The sequence below is a fragment of the Mytilus galloprovincialis genome, unplaced genomic scaffold (assembly GCF_965363235.1).
Source record: "Mytilus galloprovincialis unplaced genomic scaffold, xbMytGall1.hap1.1 HAP1_SCAFFOLD_280, whole genome shotgun sequence".
Taxonomy (NCBI): domain Eukaryota; kingdom Metazoa; phylum Mollusca; class Bivalvia; order Mytilida; family Mytilidae; genus Mytilus; species Mytilus galloprovincialis.
In genome coordinates, this window is record NW_027468194.1 from 12185 (window position 1) to 30137 (window position 17953).

The 17953-nt window shown below is 34.5% G+C and overlaps 2 protein-coding genes across 3 annotated transcripts; both read left to right on the forward strand.

The window, feature by feature from the left end:
• Positions 1-295: 295 nt before the first annotated feature.
• On the forward strand, positions 296-7201 carry LOC143061281 (uncharacterized). Of its 2 annotated transcripts, none has more exons than XM_076233718.1 (5): positions 296-1039; positions 2496-2709; positions 3264-3477; positions 4048-4146; positions 6963-7201. In XM_076233718.1, exons 1-5 carry the CDS (start codon positions 559-561, stop codon positions 7158-7160), a joined length of 1206 nt encoding a protein of 401 aa, XP_076089833.1. In that variant the 5' UTR covers positions 296-558; the 3' UTR covers positions 7161-7201. The 2 variants fall into 2 exon arrangements, with proteins under 2 accessions (XP_076089833.1, XP_076089834.1); XM_076233719.1 differs by having other exon boundaries at positions 302-1039; positions 3267-3477.
• A 2797-nt stretch (positions 7202-9998) lies between these two features.
• On the forward strand, positions 9999-13566 carry LOC143061282 (temptin-like). Its single transcript, XM_076233720.1, has 3 exons — positions 9999-10226; positions 11269-11419; positions 13361-13566. Exons 1-3 carry the CDS (start codon positions 10044-10046, stop codon positions 13435-13437), a joined length of 411 nt encoding a protein of 136 aa, XP_076089835.1. The 5' UTR covers positions 9999-10043; the 3' UTR covers positions 13438-13566.
• Positions 13567-17953: the final 4387 nt, after the last annotated feature.

Sequence of the window (17953 nt, forward strand, 5' to 3'; positions counted from 1 at the left end):
GAGATCACAGCCTCTTTCACCAATAAATAGATGAATACCCTAATTGTTCATTTTTTTCAAAACAAATCAACAATTTCTTCTCTCGATACAATTTGTTAAAATGTTTCTTATTAAGAATCCTGGAGCTTCCCTTGTTTGAGATAAGTTTATATATATATATATATATATATATATATATATATATATATATATATATATATATATATATATATATATATATATATATATATATATATATATATATATATTTAACAAATCGTGCAACAAAACATGAAATTCTTTACAAGACGGCAATAAAGCACCTGGTCATTAATTGATAAAATGGTCTCGACTTCTTATGGACAGACTATATACTAGTCTATTTGCGAATATATCAGTAATCTAGCTACAGATAATAAACAATGAAACATGACAACATGATATACAATCGTTTTACCGTGTTAAAAACAAGCACCTGTCGAATTATCTTCTACATGTACACTTAAATAATAAGTTCAAGACTTTGCGAGGTTAGAGTCAAATTCAAACTTTTACACTGACCACAAGATATTTCAAATAATGTGGATTTTATTGTGTTTTTGTTTTACTGTTACTGTATTTGGGCAATTACCGGCCAATACCAACTACCAACAATGCGCCGCAAATTTAGCTTGTAGTATAAACTACGAGAAAACTTTTCAAGAAAAATTAAATAATCTCGGATACCATACGACGCTCCAGATACAATCACTTAAACAGTCTATAAATTCACAATTAACACCGCTTACACAGGACTTGGAAATCCTGAAAACAAACGCAACGGCGATCCAGGACGAGGTTACCCGAGAGTTACAGCTCGTTTTCCGTGGACTCGACCATGATAGAGCATTTCTTCATAACCTAAGTGTTGGAGTGTACAACTTAGCCAAAGAACTTCACCATGAACAGTACGTAAGGTTTCAAGATGTCCATAAAATTATTGAAGAAGTTAATTTAGTTAAACAAGCACTTGGTATGATGAACAATCATTCGGATCTTTTACAAGCGGCTTCATGCGAAGGTAAGATAATAATAACATTAGATGTATGTTTCATTATAATACGTGATTCTGACTGGCTACTCTGCAATCTCGCGTTATTCCTTAGGCAACTTTATAACACAATAAAATTTCTCATTCATGATGATACGACGCCCCACAATAAAGTGCACAGGTAAATGAAATAAAAACTTGATAAAAATCGTGTTTTCATGATCCTAGCTAAAAAATGTAATTATAAGTATTGAATGCTTCTTTTTGTAACTTCATGGGGATGTAAAAGCGTTGACCGTGTGCACATTTTTAGAATTAAGCGCTTCCGCGCGTCATACAAAATGTACTTCGGTCAACGCTTTTACACCCCAAATGAAGTTACAAAAGGAAGCATTCAATTCTTAATTTTATGGAACGGTAAGACGTCTCACAGAACACAATGTTTTATAGAACGGTAAACTGTACTAGTTACTATTTTATATTTCTTCTCTATGTTTTTTTTAAATTATTTATTTAGTTGTTATCGTTGCTTCTATTCATAACCACGTTTTACCTTAACAATTAGAATTCCTGAATGTATTTCTAATTAGCAGATTTCAGGATAAAACCAAAAAGTGTTTTAGGTTTATTTATTGCGAATGGTTTGTGTTGATCGGTGGTTTGTCTTGTGTGTTGCGTACTGTTGTTTGTATTTTTTTTTTTTTTTTTTTTTTTATCTATGGCGTTGTCACTTTATTTTCTGCTTACGATTTTGAATGTCCCATTTGCATTGTATCTTTTTTCTCTCTTTTTGAGCTTTCTAGCAGTGATCGATAATGAAGGGTCTTGGGTGCATGATTTTTGTATCAGTTATTATTGGCTTTGAACTAGGTGTTCGTATTTAAACTGCAAGTTAGTACTGTCATATCTTTTTTTTTGTGTAGGGAGGTATAAATACCCTGACCCGTTCTGCCGGTTGCTTGTTTTCTGCTTTGTATCAATCTGATAGGTTTGTCCTTTCAGCTGATGTTGTACAGTTACAACACTGTCCCCAATTAGAGAGAGTGTTGGGTGCCCGATAAAATGTTTTCCCTCGCCATATTCTGTATGTAAATTTCCCAAGTTCGGACCCATCGGTAATTCCATGAATAAAATTCGTTTGTCGCTGTATATCATATTTGTATTTTGTTCATTGTATTCACAAAATTCTGTTAGTTATTTTTCTTTTGTATGAATTGTTTTTTATTTGTTTTTTCGGAGCCTTGTATAGCTGACTCAGTGGTATGAGTTTTGCACATTGTTTAAGGTCGTACGATGATCACAAGTTGTTAAGTTAAACGTTTGTGTCATTTGGTCTCTAATTGAGAGTTGTCTCATTGGAAATTATACCACATGTTCTTATTTTTATTTGCAAAGAACTCGAAAAATATGTCTCTGAGTACGCACATATATGTCGATTAGCATTTTGCAAACTTTGTAATTTATTTAATTATAATTTTTTTGTTAGTACAACTGAATGCTACCATACACAATGCAACGTTTTATGAACGTCAATACAGAAAAGTGTTATCGATGTATCATAATCTACAGTCGACTGTTCATGACGTCAGACAACAACAGCAGATGCTCCTTACTCAGCTACAAGAAAAAACGCGGGAAGCAATGCGTCTGCAGAAGCAGTCTCCACTTTCAAGTCCGCCTCCAGCTGCAAAACTTTCAAGGTGAATTTTATTATATTTTATATTATATTTTGATTTCCGGAGAAATTTTGATTTTTTAGTACTATCCTTACGCAATCGTGTTTCAGAACAAGCTACCAAACATCACTGGATAATGTTTTAAAATAAATGTCATTCATATATCGAGAAGACTGTCCTAAAAAAATGACTTTGCACAAGTGAAAACCACATCATTAAATCAACTACAGGTTATCGTGGAACCTAAAACAATGAGTTAATTCATATCGTAAAGTCTGCTTTAAAGACCGCGACATGGTAACAGGTGAAACAATTCAAACGAAAAAAAAAAAAATTAAAAAAACAACAAAAAAAAACCAACAACGTCTTATTAAAGATTAAAGACAAAATAATAAACGAAATACAAGCCTGATTATTGCCTGATTTTCATTTATTTCTACAATCAACTTCTTTTGAAATAAAAACTCGACATTAGAAAATGTCCTCGTTTGAGAAAATTTTCCATATTACAACATAAGAATTATAATAACCTGGTATTTTGTTTTATACAAAACATATCTAAAATTTATTTTTGTTAGTAGAAGTGCCAATTGTGGTGCAGCACTTGGTATGGAAGACGGGACAATCCTAGGCGCTAGTGTATCCTCCAGTCAAAGCTTTGGAGATTTCAGTGCAGGAAATGCTCGACTAAATCACGCACGAGGATGGTACACAGGGGCTAAGACAACATCAAAGGACTGGGTTCAAATTAACCTGAATTCTTCACATGTCATTACAGCTCTGGCAACTCAGGTAGATTTAATTATCTATGGTCAATTTGTGCTTCAAATTAATCAAAAGAGTTGAACATGTTTTATATACGTGAAAGGATAAGTTTTATTCATAAAACACGTGTGCATAGATTTTTTGAAAAAAGAAAAACATCCTTTATTTTATTTAAAAACTTAGAAATGTACGCCCATTGAATAAAAGGCTTTTCGTACCACAATTAGCCGGAAACACGCGAGAAGGCATGAAGAATATGAAGGAAAGAAAACAAACATCGTTAAACTTTCTTAAGTTACTTAAGTTTACGATCAACTCTCATCGAAAGAAATGTTTTTAGTTTATTATTTATACAATTGATTCGTATTAAAGAGCTGTATTCAATTTCAATTGTTGTTTTTGTACTTTATTTAATTGATAACAGCAAAACACATTCGACAAAGCATTATCAAATTGCCATTAATAGGAAAAGAAAAGAAACAACACCTGTTGGAAAGAAAAATATACAAAACTGAAATAAGAACGAAATTAAATACTATCATATATATATGTTTTGGAGAAAAGTCTAGGACAAACATAAAAACTTTTGATTGTTAGGGAGCGCCCTGCTGTGAAGTATGGGTTACCAATTTTACCGTATACTACTCAAACGATGGGAATCATTGGCACGAACACAAGACTGGCTGTAATTCACAGGTTTGTATATAATATAGAAACATTTCAATTTTGAAAACGAATATGAAGGAGAACATTTGTTTAAATAAAGAGCAATATGGAACTGATCGTACTACATTTCATATTGATAATAAAATTGAGAATGGAAATGAGGAATGTGTCAAAGAGACAACAACCCGGCCATATAACAGACAACAGAAGAAGGTCACCAATGATTTATTTATATATACAAAGAAAAAAGTTATTATTTCATGATGTGACTCTGTACCTATGTATCTTGTCATACCTTGAATGACAAAATTATTTTATTTTATTAATATTACTTTTACTGTTAACCCACTGTTTTTGTGATATACATTTGACGTGTCTCTGTACTTATGTATCCCGTCATACTTTGAACCGCACTATTATTTTATTTATTATTATTACCTTTACTGTTAAGCCAGTTTTTGTTATATCTATTTTGCGTGACTGTATTTATGCATCCCGTCATACTTTGAACGACAAAATTATTTCATGTCTACCTGTGCGAATTTCAAACGCGCAATTTTCACCAGTACTCAAAACCCTCCTTCCTTGATGGGTGCATTTTACATAGACAAATAAAATCGTATAATATAATCAAAATGAGGATGTTAATTTGATGTATGCCTTTTTATGCTTCTTCGTTACATTTGTTGTTTTTATAGTGATTAAGATGATAACACAATGTTGACTGCTGTACCCCTATTTTTGACATTTTCACCTATTGTGTCTGTTTGTTTTGTTCACGCATCGGTGACAATATAATGGAATTTGATGCGACTGTCATACAAGTGAGAGGTTTAGCTAGCTATAAAACCAGGTTCAATCCACCATTTTCTACATTTGAAAATGCCTGTACCAAGTCAGGATTATGACAGTTCTTGTCCATTCATTTTTGATGCGTTTTGTTATTTGATTTTGCCATGTGATTATGGACTTTCCGAATTGATTTTCCTCTGAGTTCAGTATTTTTGTGATTTTACTTTTTAAGCACCCCCACGTTTTTTTGAAATGACAAATATTACAATAATGATCATATATGGTCCAGGAACAAATGGTGTCAAAGTAAAGCAGCCAGTAAGAACATTACATCAGCTTTAAAGAAAACACAAAAAAAAAAATGAAACAAAAATAATAATTTAATGAATAGATTGTCACATAACCACAAATGAAGTTTAAACACTAAAACATGTCCATTTTAAGTATGGGTCTTCTGAGTTCTTTTTGTACGATGCTATTGTCATTTCACTTAGAAAACGTTCAATGTAAGTCTGTTGGCGATATCCATAGTTCAATATTCAATATCGGATGAAACCACCACGTGATTGGATGCAGTCCTCATCCATCCAGTTAGTCGTCGGATTGTCTGCTGTGGGTTTTGTCGGTACAATTCTGTTTTCAAATATGTAAATTTGTTACAGGTTGTTCGGCTGTCTAAACCCGACGACCTAACGTGTCCCAAATATGCTTTATCGGATTCAATTCCGGGCTCATTGCAGGCCATGGAAGAGCAGTTACGCCTTGACGAAATGCAGTAACCGTCATTGAATGACGCGGCCTAGTGTCGTCATCCATAAACACAAGTCGTGCAGCTAATGAGTGGTTATCAAAATTAGGTTCATCTACTGACTGAAAAACTTCTCTGATGTATTGATCACCATTTAAGTTTCTTCGCATAGTCACCAAGTCCAATTGGCAGTCGTGAGAGATGCAACTCCATACCATCACAGAGCCTCCACCGATAAAATTATCACGCTGCGATATCACCAGTGGTCTACCAGATCTTTGCAAGTCTTTCACGTTTTTGGTTTGGATGTTTTTTCGCACAAGCCTGCTGAATACAGAACATTGGTAGCCCATTTGACGTCCCATAGCTTTTTCAGATAATCCTGATGACTGCATGCCGATAAACTGCCACATGTGAGACTCCGATATTCGTTTTCGTACCATGTTCACAGAGTACGAATAAAATTTTTAAATCGCCGGTTTGAATACTCAAATTTGAAGCGCGGGGAAACTGCATTTTGTAATTTGCATGGGTGCATGGTTCACGTGCATATCGATATCTTAATGACCGGTCACAGCTATATGGTCACATCTTTTTAAAGGAACATTGGTCTTGTTAAAATTAATATTAATATTTAAATTAACACTTTTGATAAAAAGCTATAATGCAATATATTAGGGGTGCTTAACTTTTTTCTTTGTGTATATGACGAATTTGAAGATTGGTAATATAAATTGTTTCGCAAATCTACGGCGACATCGGAAAATATATACGATGATAAAATTGAGAATGGAAATGGTGAATGTGTCAAAGAGACAACAACCCGACCAAAGAACAGAAACAGACGAAGGCCAAAATTGGGTTTTCTACACTGCGAGAAAATCCCGATACCAGAGGCCAGTTTCATCTGGCCCCTAACCAAAATGTTCAAAAATGAACAAGTTTATGTGTACGTTTGTATGTTTTGTATGTTTTGTCTTTTTTTAATTTCCTTCAATCTTTCAATGCGTACACTGCAATTGAATAGCACACAGAAGACACTTTCTTTCATATCGACACGAATTAAAGTAAGTCCATAAGAATAATTAACATCTTTTTTAAGTTTCCAAGCCGATCCTCTTCTCTAATACCCCAAAATCCTACCTTAAAAGTTAAATGGAAATTATTGCAGTGAATTATGACCAAATTCTAGGTATCTCTATTTATTCTACAGAAACGAATAAAAATGGAAGAAAACAATTTTAAACACTTGGTGCTGTTTATCTGGCTTAACTGAACATTTATAATAGTAATGTTTCTTTTATAGAACTTAAAATTCGTTGGAAACACTGATCAGACAACGATAAAATATCAGACTCTAGATCCACCAATGGTAGCAAAGTACGTGAGAATAAACATCATAGACTTCCACAAGAAGAATAACAGCAATTCTAACTACATTGGAATGAGGACAGAGTTGTATGGGTGTCCCGTATATGTCCCGAAGATAACACAACCTCATTAATAAATTTATGGTTGTCGTCTTAGACTCCACAATTAAGTCACCAGACTATTCTTTTGTCCGCCTGTCTCTTGCAGACCACGTGACTTATCTGACCAACGTATCAAGCAGTTTCTTTTACATTATGTAAAAAGATAGTTGTACAGATTAAAGAGAAAATGTGGTATGATTACCATACAATGATACAACACATCACAAAAGACCAAACAACACAGAAGTTTACAACTATAGGTCGCCGTATGGCATTCAACAATGATCAAAGCACATACAGCATAGTAAAATTAAGAATGGAAATGGGTAATGTGCCAAAGAGACAACAACCCGACCATAGAGCAGACAACAGCAGAAGGTCACCAACAGGTCTTCAATGCAACGAGATATTCTCGCACCCGGAGGCGTCATTCAGCTGGCCCCTAAACAAATATATACTGGTTCAGTGATAATGAACACCATACTAAACTCCAAATTGTACACAAGAAACTAAAAGTTAAAATGATACAAGACTAACAAAAGCCAGAGGCTCCTGACTTGGGATAGGCGCAAAAATGCAGCGGGGTTAAACATGTTTGTGAGATCTCAACCCCCCCCCCCTATACCTCTAACCAATGCAGAAAAGTAAACGCATAACAATACGCACATTAAAATTCAGTTCAAGAGAAGTCCGAGTCTGATGTCAGAAGATGTTACCAAAGAAAATAAACAAAATGACAATAATACATAAATAACATCAGACTACTAGCAGTTAACTGACATGCCAGCTCCGGACCTCAATTAAACTGATTGAAAAATTATGTCTTCATCATATGAATATCAGGCACAATCCTCCCCGTGAGGATATAGCAAGCTATAAAGGTCCCGAAATGACAAAATGCAAAAAAAGAAATCAAACGAGAAAACTAACAGCCTAATTAATTTACAAACAAAATGAACGAAAAACAAATATGTAACACAGCAAAAAAAGTCAACCACTAAATTACAGGCTCCTCCCTTGGGACATGCACATGCATACATAATGTGACGGGGTTAAACATGTTAACAGATCCCAACACTTCTCCTAATCTGAGACAGTTGTGTAACAGTACAACATAAAAACGAACTATAAATATCAGTTGAAAAAGGCTTCACTCATCAGTTGGATACACATAAAAATACATCTACCAAAAACACAAGGTGGAAGGGACCGAGTACTTGTAAATCCTAACAACATAAAGACACTAAGTACAGATCTGAGAGTACTCGCAGACACTGACAGCTAGAACAAAGCCAATGACAACTATAATAAATAATAATTATAAACAAACCACTAACATGCATGCTAATGCTTCTTCCAGTTTTTCAGCTAGAACTTTCATATTTCGCATCTTTTTTGTACATTATTATACAACGAGCGTGAATGTTGAACTTTTAATTTTTTTATGAAATTATGTACAGTGTAATGTTTCCACGTCTGACTTCTCCAAGATCCATTCCAATCTAATTAAAATATCCACACTGTTTCATATTTATTATCATTGTTGTAATGATGCTATCGCGATAGTCAAACACTTTCATACATTTTAGGTTACAGCCCAGACATTTTACCATTTATTTGGAGGGAAAAAAAGTCAAACAAAAAATATCAGTCTACAAAACACAATTTAGAAAACTATAGACTAATCAGCACGAACCTGGCCAAAACCGGTAGGTGCCCCAGAAGGGGAATGTAGAACGGTTCAACCAGCTTCACATGTGGCACCCATCATGTTTAGTGGCGGATCAAGAAATGTTCATAAGTGTGGGGCCTCTGACTGCCTAAGAGGGGACCCGCTCCAGTCATGCTTCTGTGATTCCCTATATAATCAACCATTTTTTTCTTGAGATCGCAAAGGGAATTACAAGGGTTGTTTGGCAATAGGGTGTTTGTCAGGTTACGCTGTCTAATCACAAAATATAGCGACAAGGAATTTTTATTATCACTTTGGTATCTTTTCCCCCGATCACCAAATATTACTTTTCAAGAAAGGCTTAAGAAAAAAAAAGAACATAAACCAAGAATACTACATACAACTAGCATATGAGTTTGACAGATTAAGGTGGTACAAACTGTCGGTTTTATATCTATTCACGTCGGTGATAATGATATACATGTACATATATTTACTTATGTCTATTAATAAAGTATTCCATCAATAAGGGAACTCGATGATGATGTAGAACGTAGACCCACGACTATTTAGAATATAGTGATGTCCTTTTGGTCAATGGTATAGAAGACTTTATTTTCAGAATACTGAGGCAGAATGAATTTAAAATATGTTATTGGTAAGGAGTCATCCTATTGTTTACTAACAAACCAAAGCAAAGACTCGGCTAACATGAAAATGACTATGATATATATTTTTTTGTAACGGCGATAACACCATTCTTAAAAAAAATGGTTTTACCAAAACAAACGATTCAATTGTTTTACGCGGGTCTGGATGGGTGACTCTTCATTTCTTTAATTCTTAATTTATAGCCCATTTTGATCTATTCTTTATTTATTTTGCGCGTATTGAATGTTCTTGAATTATTGTGTGCATATTCTTTAGCTATTCTTTATTTATTTTGCACCTATTTTCTATTCGTTATTTATTTTGCCCACATTCGCTGGTCTTTATATTTCAGCATCATAATGTTCTGTATTTTTCCTATTTTTCTCTATTCTTCATTTTTTTTGGTCATATATCCTGCGCCTTTTGTCTGTTATACTCAGTTAACCCATCTAGACCCTCTAATATTGTAGATGTAGTAACTTCTTGAAAGACAGATAAAGGTTAGCCATTTCATATAATATCGAGACCATTACGACCTCTGAGATTACGACATGTTTGACATACTCAGTTATAAGGAGATAAACGAGAGGTCATGTTCCTACTTATTTTATGTCTTGTTTTAACAACTGGTGTTTTGGGATTTCCATGGTTTAGAAATGATATTCCTAATGGATACAAAGTACCGGACCCTTGTACTGGACAGACTGGTCAGATATGGGAAGGAGTAGGACACAACCAGGAACCAGGAGGAGGACCAAGAAATCCGTTTGGACTGGTAACTTTTTGTTGATCATTCGTTCGCTATTATTGTTACAAACTGTAGGAAACATGTTTACATTCTCGATCTTTTAACGGACTAAAACAACATATTTCGCAATAACAACATGTATTGTTCTTCCACTAATCCCCTATGTAGGTATAGCCAGAATAGTAAAATACAACATGTAGGAATAGCCAGAAGACACTCTTTTAACTGTTTTCTCGTTGATTACTTGTTTAATCCTAATTCGTAAATTCACGAGATAAAGTTAATAGCTAGGACCAATTTAATTAATAGTATGTAGGCCTACATAGGTAAAACACATTATTTATTACGGTATAAGTGATAACACAAATTTATATGTATTTTTAAAACACTATCAATCAAATTATCATTTCAAAATTAAACAGTAAAATTTTAGGGGAAATCTGCATTCAGAATATATTCTTTTGTCATCTGATTGACCAGAATATTTATTTCATCAAATTTAGGATCAGAATAATTTGTAGGAAAACAAATAACCCCCCTTTTTTTTGAAGTTATATGCTCGTTCCCATACACATTATGTTATAGTGAACAAGCATTCTAGATGTGAGTATTGTCATGTATAACATAGGCCCCTATCGGTTACTGTACGCGAACAAAATTCTTATTCTATAACACATGTTGTTAACTATACAACTAATATCAAGTCAATATAATCAAACATAACGAAAAAAGTGAGGAAAACTGATTATTGTTTTAATTTTTCTTATTCCAATGACCATAACTCTATATAAAATCATATACACGTAACCTGTCGGCTATACTTCATGTAAGAAGTCCCGTAAAACTCACTGTTATTTTCAAGTCCAAACACTAAAATATAGTTAAACAAAACTATTGGAAAGAGAGAGCAATACTAAAAAAAAAAAGCAAAACACAAAAGAGTCCATACTTGTATTCGATAAATGCAATGTTTTTGACAAATTTAGATATTAACATTCCTTGAATCGTTTTTTGAAAATTTACTTGTATTACCAGAACTAGGTTAAATTTGCTTCTTTACTCCTAACAGGATTTTAAGACCGTAGGCTTTAAATGGACGAAAGAACTCTGTCAAAAAGATTCAGACAAAGATGGACGCACAAATGGCGAGGAACTTGGTGACCCGGGCTGCACGTGGACAAAAGGAGGAACTCCTAGTGCCGCTGCATCTGGACATCCAGGTGGGTTTCATGCTGATCTATAGAAAATATATATTTTTTCGTCCACCTTTGTTGTCAATTATAGAGTTTTCTACCGAATATTGTTTAACAAAGGAACAGGCGCGGCGACGTCAGACGGGAGCACACGGTCCAGTTCCTCATTAAAACAAAACAAAAATGTAATGTCGATGTAAAATCATGCATAGCTAGTTATTTTTGTCAATTAACTCCTAATTTTCTATGGCCACATCCCCAAATATTAAATCCAGGATTTGCGCCTGAAAAACAACCCTATTATTTATGATATATCTAACAATTCGCTTTCAATCAACTGTTAAAAAATGTTTAGAGAAAGCAACATAAAAGGAATATTTTGATTAACAATTTAACAGATAACCTTTGATGTCATATCACTTTTATTTCCGATTTAGAACAATGTGTACTAAACATGCATGTATGCCATCATAATTTTGTACTTTGATAAAAATAGGCAGTGGGTATTCGTCTGACTAGCCGGACAAATAGTCAAAAATGTCTATTCATTCGGCAAGCCGGACAAATAGCATTTTTACGGTATTTTGCTATTTGTCCGGCCAAAAATATAATGGTAAAGATATAATATCGGGATTTAAGGAGACAAATAAACGCTGAATAGTTATGAGAATATGCAGCAAATAAACTTTTGAATTGGTTACTTATAGTCCTGTGCACCTTATTTCCATTCATTCACTAAAACAGATCAAAATGCAAATGAATATACTACAAAGTATACATTTTATTAAGATTTGTTTTTATTCTAAAGAAGTTTGGGTGAGGGCCAAAAAAAAAAAAGACTCGTCTTTTTATTTGTTCTTCTTTTGAATTTCATGTAAATAAAAGAGTCTGACCACTGATTGTTGGCTTCTATAGACATCTATGATTCCAAAAGCGGATTCTGAATTCATTGTTTCCTTTAAGTTTGGTTCAAATCAGGTCGTCAAATGATTTTCAGACCCACTTTTACATCGCAATGACCTTGAAGTCATTTCGATGTATTGCTATCGCCTAAATTTCCATTATGCAACATTATGCAAATTAAATTTTGGGTTTCCAACCGATCTATAAAAATTATAGATCCGCGGTCATTACAAGTGAAAAAAGTGCATTTTTATTTTAATTGATAATGTTCGGGGATTTTTTAACATTTCAGTAGGAAGTAATTAAGAGAGAACGGTAGGCACGTGTAACCTTACCCAAAAGTAAGATTGTGTTTACGATAGAAAAATATAGAAATTTTTTTTTAAGTTAAACAGAATAAAACTGGGGTTACCCAAACCTGGTATCCTATTCCGAGTCAAGGTATATCAATGCATGTTCATAGGTCTCCGTTGTATTAGACCTTGGAAATAATACATCCAAGCAAATGATTTAGTTATTATCCGAATGCGATTTGCCTCCATGGGGTTAATCAGAAATTCCAGTTTGATGTCGGGCTCTATTCCTCTCAGTTGAAATGTATACTATATACGCTATTGTTCTTGAGTCACTTATATATACAAATTTGTTTAAAAGCAATCACATTGTCTCTATTCTTCTTTATGACATCTTTAAATAAAAATCACGATCTCCAATTCTCAAAACGTCCATTGCATACGCGCGTTTGTTATCCGAGACCTCATCCTGGACACTTTCAGCGCCACATGACACTTTTATTGATATTAAAGATTTGCGCATCCGCAAACGGAAGGCCGGACAAATAGAGATTTTTAACTATTCGTCCGGCTAGCCGGACGACGAATAGACACTCCATTTATAATAACTTAATTACTGTATTTGTTTACCTCAACTATTGTATCTGTATTTATATTGAATGTTTCTCTGTAAACTTGTATTTAGTTTTTAGAGAATACAGTATATATCTATGATGACCGTGTGAGTTACTGATTCAAGTAATGACAAATTGTTTGTTTTTGTTAATTTTAGGTATTTGTGAACCAATGAGTAACTCCAGTTGTGTAACAGTAAATAAAGATATAATGTGTCCATCAAACACAGGATAATGATGCCTGTTTGGTCACTGTGTGTAGCTGCTTCACTTTGAAGTGAACAATCTAGAGCATTAATCACTTATCTGCTATTGAATGTGCACAATATGGAATAAACATGCTATTAAACTGTTTTGTATCAAACACATGTCTTCTTTCTTGTAAGTTTAATGTATTATATTCCATAAAATCATGCCAAACATAATTTGCACCACTGATGAGAAATAAATTGGAAAGAGAACACACTAACCATAAGCTTAAACAAAAATTCCATTGGCAAAATAAAATAAAAACTACTAACCCAATTACAGTCCACAAGACACTACGCAAAACTTACCTCGCAAAACAAACTTAACCAGAACCGCCGGAACTGTACTTCTAGTGCTTTACTTATTATGATTGTGTAATATATATAGGGGGTTGAATCCGCGTTTCCGGAAATACTGTTCAGTCCGTATATGATTTTGTTATATACATGTATGTAATCGTAATCACATGTACTGTCTCTTTTTCGTTTTGCAAGTGCCATTAAAGGACGTAATTTTATTAGCTGTTGATATTTTGCCTCTCGCACCCCCATACAGGATCATTACATGGCGGAGGACCCGAAATATAACTTCATTCAAAGGACTTTATTTGTGTAAACCTGAACTGAAATGAACTGAAATTTTTTTTCCCATAATTTTCACTGAAGTGGGAAAACCACGTGGGTGGTCAAATTTTTGTATGTGTGTCAGAATTATTAGAAATAACATTTTCATTTATTAACAATATATTAAGTGTACTTTACATTTTCCTATGAGTTTATCGAAGGTGAATAAGCAAATTCGGAACCTCGAACCAAGGTTGAATTCCTTAGGAAATTTAGGGAAAATTCCTGTTATACTCTCTGACAGCAAGGGGATATATCTACAGGAGGTCGTTAATTCACAAAGACACCCCGAGAATAAACTTTATTTTTGGTGTAGGCGTGGTGTGGGTGTTGAAGAACAATATAGGTGGCTTAAAGACAATCTAGCAACCAAAATTCAAGAACTTGACTCTAACCACATTACACTCTACATTTGGCTCGGGACCTGTGATCTCACAGAGAAAAAGGGAAAATTCATTGATTTAAGATCGGAGGATTTCACGACCGTACGACACGTGTGTCAAACATATAAACAGATATATGACTATTTGAAAGATTATCCTACAATTTCACTGGTATTTCTCGAAATCCCATATTATTCCATCTACTTGTGGAACGAGCGTCACGACCACGCTTCTCCAGAAAAATTTCGAACACAGGATAAAAAAACTTGAACATCAAATTACAGAAGTGAATAAATATATTTCACAGATAAATACACTTTTTCATAAAAACTCTCCATTATTTGGTCTTGACTTGGAACGGAACAGAAAACATAGAGAGCGTTCCCAGGCATCATATAATTTAAATTACGCACTTTATATCGATGGAGTTCATCCTATACCAGAATTAGCCAGGTTATGGGTTATAAGAATCGCCTTGCGTCTGCCTGCTGACTGTCAATAAGTTTCTACATTTCCAGTTTTCGTGATTCAGATACGTGAGATTGATCTCATTATCTGGTATGTTACTATTGAATAAATAATAAACTTTTGTGTTTAAATTGTGTTTAGTATGCAGATTATGATTTTCTTCAAGTTGCCTTATGAATCCCAGTTTTCTGTACGTGAGATTCATCTCATTACAGGCGTATTATTTAACATGCACATAAATTTTTTTATCTGTACGTGAGATTTATCTCATTACGGTGTTGGTTTTTTTTCTTCGTTGATGTCGGCGCCGAAATATAGCAATTTAAATGATATGAGCGATGGTGAGTCTACTTTAAGTTTACACTCATTAGTTGAAACGGACGACGAATTTACCGACGATTCACTTTTAAGTTCATATTTATTGGCACCGACTAGGCCTTCTCAAAACCAAGAATTAGATCAAAGTTTGCATTTATTAGCCCCAACTAGGCCCTCTCAAATCAACACATTAGATCGTTCTATGCCAATTTTAACACCACAAATAAGTTTGGTTAACAGATTGCATCAAAATAATTTGACTTATAACACAGGTGCATGTTACACTACAAGTACGCCTAGATTAGAACATACAAGTATACCTAGAATAGTACATACAGCTGTCATGGAAAAATTAGCTCCGTGTAGGAAATTCGGGGGATATCCCCATGAAAATGGACTTGTTTTCTTGCGTGAATTTGACTCTTTTGCTACACTACATAATATCATGCCTTATGAAAACCAAAGGCGAATAGCAGCTTTTCATCTCCAGTTAACGGGCCCAGCCCTCACGTGGTTTAACTCATTAACATCCAATGACAAAAGCTCCTGGGAAAAACTTATTGAACTGTTTAAGAGAAAATATGTTAATCTCGATTGGCCAACAATCATGCTAGAAAATGAGGTTTTTGAACACATAAAGTTGTCACCGGGTCAAGCACTCGAAGATTTTTACTGCCAGCTTGTAGAAAAAGCTCAATTATTACACAAAGCTGATCATGATATTCTCACCAAATTCATCAATGGTCTTCCCGAAAAGTTAGCTTTCTTTGTAAGGGCAGGTAACCACAAAGACAGTAATAGTGCACTATCAGCTGCCAAAATGGGCGAAGCATACGGGTACAGGTTACATGATGAAATATCTGTTTCTGCCATCAAACAACAAATTACACCTAAAGCTGTTGGTGCCGAACAAAACCAGTCAGTCGTACATGAACTGAAATCACAAATTCAAGATTTGACAAGTGCAATACAAAAACTTTCAGCTCAATCAGAACAGCCCAGACAGCAACCTCAAAATCGCAGGCAAAATTATCAAAATTTCCGTCAGTCTGATTACCCTAAAGAACAGCGGGATTACAATTTGAACAGGCGGCCCGAAAATCGTCCACCCTTTTATTGTCACGCTTGTAAAGGGCCACAACATTTTAGGCGCGATTGTATGTGGGATGGTGAAGGTCAGGCTAACCCAAGTTCACAATGTCAGCTCTGTAGTCAGTATGGGCATTCAGCGTCACACTGTTTACGTTTTTCAAGCCAACAGGGAAACCGTCAGAACCCGGGGGACACTGGGCACGCTCCCTCGGGCGACCACCCTTAAGTGCCAGAAGGCGTAGTCGCTCTCCTAGTAGACAACACAACGTACATGTACAATCTTGTAATTATACTTGTGACAATAATGAATATGACTCATATGATAGTACTTGTTCTGAAATAGAAGGAGAGGAGTCATCTCGCCCCAAATTTTTATATATGCCAGTTACTATAGACAATATAGAGATAGCCGCACTTATAGATAGTGGCAGTTCCATAAATGTAATATCACAACAACTTTTTAATTCGTTGCCAGAACATTACCGTAATTCTTTTAAAAGTGCAAACGAAAAGATACTTTTGGCAAATAATGCGTCAATAAATATTGTTGGTACAGCACGTATAAAGATCAAAGTTCCGACTGGCAAACATTGGTTACATGTATACATACTATCTCAAACCTCGAATCCGTTGATTTTAGGTACCAATTATTTATTTACTAACAAGATAGTTCTTGATTTTGGTAAATTGTATATAAATACTAAGACTGTGAAGGTTAAGTGTCAAAAACGAATTTCTGTCCCTGCAAATTCAGAATTTTTTATGTGGAGTAAACTTGGAAAGAATGTATTATACGGTACGCAGGGCATATGTACTAGTAGTGACTATATGAACAAAATAGGTTTATTAACAGCTAAGGCTGTAGTGTCAGTTGATCAGAAAAACTCAGTGCCGGTAAAACTAATGAACGTTACTAATGAACCTATCACAATTCAAAGAGGGAAAGTTTTAGCAATTTTTAAAGTATTAGATACTGATTATTCAATCACGTCATAAGAACCGGACAATGGTAAAATGCAAAGTGTGCAAAATGTTCAGTTAAGTCATAGAACGGAGAATGAAAGTGATGATAGCAAATTTTTATCTTACTTTGATATACCTAGTCACTTGTCCGATACTGAAAAATCAAAACTTAGTCAGTTTTTGCAGTCAAATAAATGTTTGTTTGTAACGGATGAAAATCCAGATTTAGGATACACAGACATTGTTCATCATAAAATATGCATGAAATCCGACTTTAAACCTAAAACCCAAAGACCTTATAGACTTCCACCTGATAAAAAAGAGGCCTTACGTGAACACCTTGATGAACTCCTTCGTCAAAATATAATAGCGCCAGTCAGTGAAACTGAGGATGTTCCAATAATCAGTCCTATTGTTTTGGTTTCAAAACAAGATCGAAACAAGAAACAACAAGAAAATTCACAAACCGAACTAACTGAATCATTTTCTGGGAAAACTCCAAATTATCTGGCTTCAATCGACTTAAGCTCAGGATTTTTCCAAATGCCTGTAGATAAAGACAGCCAAAAGTACACTGCGTTCAATACATGTTTTGGAACTTTCAAATTTCGTCGACTTCCAATGGGGTTAAGTTCTGCGCCTTCATCATTTCAGT